The sequence below is a fragment of the Manacus vitellinus genome, unplaced genomic scaffold (assembly GCF_001715985.3).
Source record: "Manacus vitellinus isolate BGI_N305 unplaced genomic scaffold, ASM171598v3 scaffold_27_pilon, whole genome shotgun sequence".
Classification (NCBI taxonomy): Eukaryota; Metazoa; Chordata; class Aves; order Passeriformes; family Pipridae; genus Manacus; species Manacus vitellinus.
This window is the reverse complement of record NW_021940039.1, coordinates 4,911,542-4,921,772: the sequence shown is the minus strand read 5'-3', so window position 1 is coordinate 4,921,772 and position 10,231 is coordinate 4,911,542. Positions and strand designations below refer to the sequence as shown.

Genomic DNA, 10,231 nt, shown 5'->3' with positions numbered 1-10,231 from the left:
GGTAAGGACAGATGGATGGACAGCATGACCTGAGGTCTGTCCTGCAGCTCGTGCGGCCCAGACCAGTCCAACACACTCCTACGAACCGTGTGTGTTCAGAGCTGTGTAAAACCCAGCAGTTGATTTCCCCCTCCTGGATCTCCATGCTCTCCTGGGCAGCCACCCCATTACAAGGCATCATCCCTGTGATGGCATCGTTAGTCTCCCAGAGACTTTATCTCTCAGAGAAATTATCTGGGGGGCACTGACCACCCTGACCCCTGCAGAGCCTCCAGGTCCTGGGGCTCAGCATGTCTTTTCTCCTTGGAGCCTTTCCCTTTTCCTCTGCCATCTGCTCATCAGTGTGCTGTGTCCTGTGTGTTTCATCCCCTTTTATCCCCTTTTATTCAGGTTTGATTTATTGACAGCAATCCAGATAATGCAGCTTCGTATCTGACCATTTGAACTTAATTAAGCCTCCAGTCCTGGATTAATTGCATTAAAGTTGGCTGAGCCAGTCTGCCCCACTCCCACCAAGTTCTGCACTCCTGTGGCTGTGGCAGGGAGCACTCAGTGATTTAGGAAAAGCCATCCCATGCCCTGGCTGGGCAGAGCACCCCGTCTTTGGGGCTGGACCCCAATTCCAGGAACACTGATGAGCCCTGAGGCAGGCTGGGAAGCCACCGTGCTTCTGCTCCCCTGGGCTGCTCCTGCCCTCTTGCACAAGCAGGGTTTCATCCCTCATGAGCTTCACACCAGCTTGCCCTTCACCAGACGGGCATTTTCGGGGCCGTGCCTGCTGGCCGCAGGCTCCGACACGCTCCTCGGCGTGGCCCGGCTCTGATCCTGCTGTACTTACCTTCTAGAATTAGAGCCTTAATTTTTATCCCTGCGTTGAGCACTTGAGAAGCTGTGGTTAAGCCCACTTAAAGGGGCTTTCTTCAGGCTTGCTGCGAAAGGGGGACAGCACGGCTGGACGGGGGCCTGAAGCTGATTTTCCTCAGCCAGCGTTGGCTCCGGCGCTGCCGTGTGGGGAAGGCAGTGGATGCAGCACCAATGCTCCCTCCTAATCGGCTTTGACCCGTGGTTTTAAATAGGCCAATTGCCTGAGTGGTGCCCAGGGAAGCATGAGGGACATGGCTCTGTTGGCTGAGCCTTGGCACGGATCAGGAATCACCCCAGAGGAGCCCTCAGTGCCCCACTGCCCACCAGGCTCGTCCCCAAGGGGGATTGGAACTGGGTTGGAAGGGCTGGCGGGTGCTGGAGGTCCTGTGTCCTCCCAGGTCTCCTGCTCCATCCTCATCATCTCTTATGCACAGTCCCCCTTGTGCTTCATTTGTGCATCCACCATGCACTCCTCCTTGCCTCCCACACCAGGATGCTGCCTGCACTGGGATGCTGGGGGCACTGGAACACTGGGTGCACTGGGATGCTGGGGGCACTGGAACACTGGGTGCACTGGGATGCTGGGGGCACTGGAACACTGGGTGCACTGGGATGCTGGGGGCACGGGAGACCCACAGGCTCATCGCCCTCCAAGCCCTGCCTCGCTGCTCTTTTCCTCCTCATCAAATATTCATTACCCCCTCTTAAGCAAAAAGGATTTCCTTCCCTTTAAAGGCGAGGCTGAAATATTTATCTCCCTCACTCTCTGCCTCCCCTGGTCACACTTGCAGGACAGGGACAGGCTCCTGCGAAGGCACCAAACCAGAAAAATGGGTTAAAAGCAGAGAAAAGCAGGAGCATCAGCCTGTGACTGCTGTGGCATTGGCAGTGAGGAAGGGCTCTGCTCCCTCTCCCTCAGCTCCACCAAACCTGGGGTGTGCTTGAAACCCAGGCAGGCCCAGTCTGGGGACAGACTCTGCCATCACTTCTCTGCCTGTGCAGTACTTGGGCTCCTGGTCGGGTTTTTAGCAGCTGTGGCACAGACCCCACAGCCCTGGCCCCACAGTGTTCCTCTGAGCCCCATCACAGCAGGGAGACCATCTTCAGGCTCAGCCTTGGACAAGGCAATCCCAGAGCACTGCAGGGCCAGTCTCTGGGAAGTGCTGATCACCACAGCCCATCCCGGGAACTCCTGCCTGTCCCCACCAGCAGGAGTATCTCGTCCCTGTTCGTGGAGACACATAAATCATATCTTCTGGAAACAACAGGTTTTTCCCCAGGCTCCTCCCTCCAGCTGCCTTCAGCCTACCCAGCCCATGTGTCTGCTCATCCCCCAGCCTGCTCTGGGACCCCTCCAGTGAAGGATGAGCTGGTGAAGCTGTGCCTGGCACAGCAGGTGCCCGTGAAGCTGGAAGCTGTCGCTTAACATTACCACAGCCCTAGTCCTGCTGGCACAGCCTTTTCTTCTGCATCCTTCAGCTTTCCCACCACTTCCCAATGGGCACTGTACATGGAAAATGATGCTGAGGCACACAGCCATTGTGGCACCATGGCTTACAGGGACAAGATGCTGGATGGAGGCTCAGGGGCACCGTGAGGAGCGTGTGGCCTTTGCAAAGACATTCCAAAGACAAACAGCACATGAAAAGGCAACTTTTTGAAGCCTCCTGAGACACTGAGCCTTCCTTGCCATCCATCATCCCATTATTACTTTAATAAAGTGCTGGAGGTGAGTGTCAAGGAGGGAGTCAGGGTCAGGCTGGGCAATCACAGAGCTGGACCCCGGCACTGCCACGAGGACAGGTCAGCCCAGGGCAGCCACTGCAATTACAGTCGGTGCTGAGCGCAGGATGGGGATGTTCCCATCAGCACAGGGCACTGACCTGGATCCACATCCCCACCAGCTGCAAATGTGGCTGGCAGGCAGGACCAGGGGGGATAAAACAGCTGTGCCTTGTTCAGCCTTCCCGAGGCAGGGGATGGGGAGTGACCAGGGAGCTGCCTTTGGCGAGGGGACAGGGTGGCACCGCAGATCACACCGCGGGGACGGGGAGGTGCTGAGCAGCACCCAGTGAGCTCTTCCCCCTGCCCTGTGGTCTCTAAGCTGTCCGTGCAGGCTAAAGCTTAGCTCAGCAGCTCCCAAGCTCCCGAGTCAAAATTGATTCAGCTGCTGCCATCACTTCCACCCACCCACCCACATGCAAATAAGCCCAAATGTCAGGAGTAATCGCTCCAGAGAGGAGGAGGGGAGGGAAATTTCCCAGGCTCTGCACCACGACACCCTGCTGTGCCATGGCTTACCTGGAGCTTGGATAAGCCAGTGGACACAAGGACCCTCTTCGTGCCCAGCCCTGTGGGATGTGGCTGAGACAACCCCTGTACCCAAGGGACCAGAGGTATGTTTGGGACCTGCTGCTGCAGAGCAGCCACAAGAAACAGGAGCCTGGGCTGTGTGCTCTTGACCCTGCTCTGGATGTGTCTGTCTCTGGAACAGTGGGATTCAGCACCTGGTTTGGCTCCTCATCCCATCGAGACAGGGCAGAGCTGAGGTGCTGCCTGGCTGTGGTGCCAGAGGCAGTGCTGTGCCATCCCATTCTCAGGCCCCCACGGTGCTGCTGGGCTTAAAATCATTTCCTTCGCCCCCTCCCCAGCTCAGCCCGAGCCCTCCCGGCTGCAGCAGCTTTAAATAAGCCTCTGAGTGTCTCACTAATCACCTTGGGCTGCTCTTCAGGCATGGCTGGGGCTGGTGGCGGCTGTGCAGACTGTGCATGGGGTTTGCAAAGACCCTCCACACCCTGAAGAGCCAGAGAGGTCCTCCCCTTTTCCCTCTGTGAGCCCCCAAGAGATGAGGTCTCCAGGGCTGCACTGTGACTTGGCTTCCCCACCTGAGCTGCTGCTACTAACCCACAGACCACAGGTTCCTCCCGCACAGGGTGGGCGCTGGGAGGTCAAAGGCTCATCAGTCCCTGGGGGCAGGGGGGCTAAGCTCCCTCCTGGCACTGCTCAAAGCTGCTTAGGGGAATCAGATCGTGGGGATTTGTTTCCTAGAGCACCCAGCTGGAGGGGTGCTGGCTAGCCCGGCTCACCCAGTGTGTCCCCGGGGCAGAGGCTGCCTGCCCACCCCTCCCAGTGAGCCCCCACCACCTCCCTGGGACCGCCTCCTGCCCTGCTGGCACCCCAGGTGATGCCCTCTGGGGTAGGGGAGGCTGCTCACACCCAAGTGGTCCCTGGGGCAATGGGGGGCTCCAAGCTTGGTGCTGCCGTGTCCCCCCGTTCCCCCTGCCCCCATTACTGTGATTACGGCTGTGGCAGCCGCCGTGGCAAAGCGAATCGGACAGGGCAGCCAGGGAGAGAGTGAATCAGCGCAGCATCCCAGGCGCCCCAGGCACCCTGGCCTCAGATGAGGCCAAGAGTGCTGGGTTTGGGGTCTGACCTGAGTCCCAGCACCAGCTCACCACGTCCACGAGGACACGGCAAAGCAGAGCCATGTGCCCCATGGCACAACTGCAGCCACGCTGTGCCCCAACTGTGCCCCAGCCCCACTGAGAAGGACAAACTCCTTGGATGCCTTGGCATCCAACTCCCTGCCTGAAACCACCCACCAGCTCCAGCCAAACTCCCCACCCCAGTCCAGGGCAGGGCTGCTGGGCTCCAGCTCAGGGGTCTGGCTGGCACCGCTGGGAAGCTCAGTCGATGCTGCCAGCACGGGCATTGACTGGGCCCCTGTGTGCAGCCAGACCCCCTCAGCATTTATGCCAGATCCTAACGACACATTCAAGTGTCAAAACTGACATCTCCCACCCCCGGCATCCCAGCACAGGGCCAGCCCGTGGCCAGCAGTGGCATCCCCCGGTGTCCCCCAGCCTGGTGGCAGCTCACCGTCCAGCCGCCCCCGTCCGTCGTCATGTCACAGTAGACCTGGAAGCCGGAGGGATAGTGCGTGGGGAAGATGGAGTAAATCCCGTCCTCTTGCTGTCCACTCGCATAGATGTCAAAGCAGTCTCGGGGCCGGGAGCCTGCAGCGTGGCATTGGGATGGGGTGGGACGAGGAAAGCTGGTTAATTAATGATCTAATTTAGTGTCTTGCCATTTCTTCCAGGCTCCCAACCTCGCTTCCAGCTCTAGTTGGCTGCTTGGTGCTGCCTTGCTCTTTCCTTCCTTTCTCCTCCAATGCTCGTGGTGAGTGGTGCCCAAGGGGACGCTGCACCACGGGGAGCCCCCAGCAGCTTGCAGGGACTGACCCCACGTCCCCCGTGTGATGGCAAGGGCACGCTGGGACCCAGCTGGGGATTGGGGAGCCGATGCCCAGAGAGGGCTGTGGGCAGAGGGTGGGCATGTGCTCACGACCCCAGGACAGTCTTAGCTGCAACTCAACCGAACGCTGATAAATGTGACTGTTCGAGCCCGTGCAGGGCCACCCTCTGCACCCAAATGGAGGCAAACGGTCACTCCTCGCTCTGCCTTTGCCCCAGATACATCTGCCTGGGGAGCAGGTGGGTCTGCAGGGGTGTGAAGTGGCTTTTGTGCTGGTTTACAGACAACTAGTGAGAAACGTGGTGAGAAACCCCCTCTCCCAGGACACACCTCCCTGTCTCCCTCCTCCTCCACCACCTTGCCAGCCCTCTCGCTGTATTAAATCCCTTCTCCAGGGTGGTTTGCCCCATCTTGGGTGGTTTTCCCCCTCCCGAGAGCAGCGCCAGGCACATCCCTCTCCCCAGGGACTGGCAGGGATGAAGTCTCACCGTTGGAGCATCCCCGGGGCCGCGCCCCCCTGGCCGGTGCTCGCTGCAGGTCAGCCTTGAGGCGGGGCCGGGCACCGCCCCGCTCCTTCTGCAGCGTGTCCAGGACGTCGCTGACGGAGCTCACCAGCCGAGCCATGTTGGTCTGGCTCTCCGAGAGCAGCTGTGGGCAGGGGACACGCGGGGGGGGACACGGAATTGTGGTTAAATGTGGTTAAACCCTTTCCACGCCCCAGCCCCTTGACACTGTGAGGATGCTCTGCCTGCTCCCACGGCTCAGCAGTGCTCCCTGCCAGGGCATGGGCTGGTGGGGACATAAAGCCAAGCAGATCCCTTACGGCATCTCTTTTTGGCTGTGGGTCAGGCTCCAGATAGTGCCTGTTGCCACCAGGGCTGAGAAATCCCTGAACCTGGGTGTGTCAGTGCTGCCACCCCTCAGGATAAAGAGCATCTCTGGGCAAAGGACAGGATCACGGAGGCGGCAGGAATATCCGTGTCCTGAGGCAGCCACCAGCTCTTCATCGTTCCCTGAGGTGACCCGGGCTGGGAGAGTGACACGGGGTGGCCGTGGCAGAGCAGCAGGATGGGGAGCGAAGCGAAGCAGAGAGAAACAAACAGCTCCGGATGGAGGGAGTTGAGCACCAGGAGGGTCGGGCATGGAGCTGAGTACTCAGCCGTGCCCTGGATCTTGCTACAACACTTGGCAGACCCACAGCATACCCAGGTAAGCACTGCAATACAGTTCATCAGCTTGGCAATTCTGGGGATTGGAAATAAGGGGAGGGTGACTGCTGTGTGAACTGCCCTTGGGAAGGTCCTGTGCTGTGCTCAGCTCTGACTGGAACCTCCAAACTGGACCCGGAGCCAGGGGAACCACAATGTGGGAGGCTGCATGCCCAGCTCACTGGCACTGAGGTGGTTTGGCAACGAGACACTTCCCAACTTGCAGTTCCCAAGAACCCACCTTCAACCTCAGCTCCTTCTGCTGGAGGTCTCCCCCAGACACCATGGGCAGGGGCTGCAACCAGCAATGCCCTCAGGGACACCGGGACAGGGTGTTCTATCCCCAGGGAGCCCCGAACGGCGCTGACAGCCCCGGCTCACCTGGATGAGCCTGCCCTGCTCTCCCTGCAGGGCGCTGAGCTCCTGCCCCATGGCGCTGTGCCCCTTCTTGAGGCCGTCGCAGTCGGCGCGCAGCTGCACGGCGTGTGTCAGCAGCTTGGCCACCTCGTCCGCCACCGTGACCAGCAGGGCCTTCTGCTGGCTCTTGGTAGCCTTGGCCTCGGCGTCGTGGTCGGTGACGGCGCGCAGCAGGGAGATCTGCAGCCCCTCCATGCGGCCCAGGGTGCCGGCGGCGCTGGGGCAGTTGGGGTCGATGAAGATGTTGATGCGGGAGCTGTCGGCTTTCTCGATGGTCACCAGCGCGTTGGCCTCCTCGGGGTTGGTGCTGATGACGGGGGGCGACTCGGTGACGGGCGTGTGGTAGTGGTTCATGAAGAGGATGGCCCCCGTGACTGTCACCGCCAGGAGGACGGCCACTGACAGCAGGACGGTGCACAGGATGTACCCGCAGCTCATCCTCTGTCGGCAGAGAGACAGACACCGTCAGCGCCCGTCCGGACAGACCCATCCCGCTCCCCTTCCTCCAAGAGGTAGGTTCAAACCCTCACAGGCTTTGGGGGGGGCCCAGCAACAAGGTTGGCCAAGGGGGTGGTGACAGATGAGGGGAGGTGGGAGACCCCAGGGAGCCCTGAGGCTCTGCCAGGAACGTGGAGGCCACGGGTGAACACTCAGTGAGCAAAGCAGCTAAACCCGCCTGGGAGCAGGGTATGAAATAATAACGAGAGCGAAGGCACGGCAGCCGCCAGCTCCCGCTGGCGTGTTTTATTTATGGTGGTGATCCTCGGCTGGAGCAGCCCTGGGTCCCTGGGAGAGCAGCGTGTGGGGGTCCCTGGTGCCCTGGGCACAAATATGGGGAGAGAAAGGGAAAACACCCCCCGTGTTCCCTGGAGTCAGGACTGCAGGGAAAGCAGGGAGGGGAGGGGAGGCAAGGGCTGCCCCAGCAGCAAGGGGAGGCTGTGGGTTGTTGCTGGGGACACATTGCCCTGAGCATCATGGGGACCTGCTCTGCATGGGGCATCTCCCAGCTGTGGCTTGCCACATGTCCCCATCCCCCTTGCGCCCTCACTGCCTGCTGGAGGGGAGCAGAGCTGCTCTCAAAGCCCTCAGACCAGTCCCAGAGCCTACCGGTGAGGGAAAGGTCTCTGACCCTCCCCATGCCCCTCCAGCAGCTCCGCTGCTGTACAGACCCCTTGGCTCAGCCCGTGGGAGCTGCTCCATTGCCCACCAAGAGCCTTTTCTCCCTGCAAAGCATGAAGTGCCAACGCAGTCAGTGCAGAGGGAGTGAGCTGCCACCCGATCCCGCCAGCTCCCAGTCCCCCTCCACCTCCCCTCCTCATTACACCTGCAGGACAGAGGCTGTGATTTTCCCCTGACCCTGGCCACAGCTGTCATAAGGAATTGCAGGGCTGGCAGCAAACTGCAGATTCAGAGAGACAAAGACTACTTTCCCCTGAAACGAGGGGAAAATTGCTGCATCTGCAAAGATTTCCCAGGCCCTGTCCCCTCCTGTGCACATCTATCTGGAGTGACACCTTCCTTCAAGCACCCTTCATTTCATTCACGCTCACGCAACCATTTGCATTAAGGTGACCCCAGCTGTGGAGGGACTGGCCGGCCACCAGCCCCAGGGGATGTTCCAGGTTTCTTCCCCAGCCCAGGGAGTGAGGCTGGAGATGCAAACAGCACTGGCTTGAATGGGGAAGCCACTTGCAGGGAGTTCTGTAAGGAGAGAGCCCCAGGCTCAGCCCCTCAGCACACGATAAAAGAAGATGTCAAAGGCAATAAGGGGAGCTTTTGGCAAGCAGAGGGTCAAGGAGTTTGCCCAGTGTTTGTAGACACAGAGCCCTGGCTTGGGGGCACAAGGGACACCCAGAAGTAGCAGGATGGTGGCAGACAGAGGTGGGAGATACCCACTGCTGAGATCCTTACATGGATAGCCAGGACCTGAGCTCAACCCAGCCCCTCAGCACCCTGCAAGCACAGAAGTGACAGGAGGGATGGCTGCTGAAAAAAGCCAGCATTGGGAGGTTTGGGATCCATGGGGTGAGTAGGAACCATGTCCCTGAGGTTGTCCTGGCTATCACAGCACCTTCAGCTCCACAACTTTGTGCCCTCCCATCCCGCTGCTGCTGCTCCCCACTGCACTGATGTCCCCAGCTCAAGGGGGCACATGGATGGGCCAAGGGACCTCTCTGAGCAGTAAAGATTCCCAGAGCAGAGCTGTGCACAGCTGATGCTTCACTTCCCACAGCCACACAAATCCCAACCGGGCTTTAACACACCAAAATCCTGCAGCTCTGCTCAAGTCTACCATCACACCGGGAGCTGTATCCAGCTGCTTTCCAGCCTTTAAGGCATAGAATCACTGCCCTCCTACCGGCACAAGGAATAGGGGACCAATCCCCTTCCAAAATTAGCCCCTCTGCTTGCAACCACAAGATTCTGAGTGGTGGCAGCTTCACGAGTCCCACGGCATTTTGCTGGCAGGTTGTGTTACCTGGCAACCTGCAGTGGGGAGAGGAGGGAAACTCAGTCAGTGGCACCAGCAACGCTCCAAACAGGGATAGTGGTCCCCCCAAACTCCCCCAGCATGGCAGCATGGCCAGCTCCCAGCACTGGACCCTGTGGATGCCTCTGCCACATGCTCCTGCCCCACCATGGCCACGGCTCTCATGACCCCAGGGGTTCCTGTTGTCTGTTCCGTGGCCTCAGGCTCCTGGATCTTCTTGCCAAGACTTTCAGGCAGCTGCAGGACATGCCCCTGGTTCTTGATATCCCTCTGGAGACATCCATCAGGCTGGAGGTCCCAAGGTCTCCAAATCACTCCTTTCTGAGGAGAGTAGAAGCTGGAAGACTGGGTGGTGCTCAGGATGAGTGGAGCTTTACTTGCAAACCTGCTGTGGAGCTGGGACTCGAGCTTGGGAAAGAGCCCCAGGCAGAAACCAAGGTATGGTTTTGTCCCTGGTGCAAAGCTGACCCAGGCTCTTCATGCCCTGCACTGGCTCAGGCAGTAGCTCTGTGCTCGGTCACCTGTGGGGACCGTGTCCTTGGTGCCCCAGCCACACTGCATGAGCCACCTGCAGGCTGCCCTACACCCCATCGTGCCCCCAAAACATCCCCCAGCCTCCTCCCAGCCTGTGCTGGGGATGGGAGACAGCCTGAAAGGAGGGGAGGACACCAGTTGGCTTGTCCCCAGAGCAGACAGAGGTGACTGATGCCTGGAGAGCATTGACAGAGTGGTGGCAGGAGAGGCTGAGCTCTGCCCTGGCAGATGCCCTTTGAGGAGGAGGTGCCCTTTGCTCCTGCCAAAGTCACTGCTCCTTGCCAGCTCACCAGGCAAGTGCTGCTGTGGGATGGCAGGCAGCGATCTGGCTGCCTGGGTCCTCTCCTTCTGAACCAGGACCCCTCTTCTGCTTCCGAGGCAGGGGGGCACTGGCTTGCATTGCCCAGGCTCAGCTGCTGGAGCAAACTTTAGCCCAGGTACCCCCACCTTCCCCCACCTGCCC

At 59.8% G+C, this 10,231-nt stretch overlaps 1 protein-coding gene across 1 annotated transcript in view; it reads right to left on the bottom strand.

The window, feature by feature from the left end:
- The window catches only part of FIBCD1 (fibrinogen C domain containing 1), a 9,066-nt gene extending 1,885 nt beyond the window's left edge, over window positions 1-7,181 (bottom strand). Inside the window, exons 1-3 of the mRNA XM_029960524.1 lie at window positions 6,708-7,181; window positions 5,607-5,766; window positions 4,744-4,880 (exon numbers count right to left, since the gene is read on the bottom strand). Coding sequence (XP_029816384.1) covers window positions 4,744-4,880; window positions 5,607-5,766; window positions 6,708-7,181 — 771 coding nt within the window. The remainder of the gene's footprint in view (window positions 1-4,743; window positions 4,881-5,606; window positions 5,767-6,707) is intronic.
- Window positions 7,182-10,231: the final 3,050 nt, after the last annotated feature.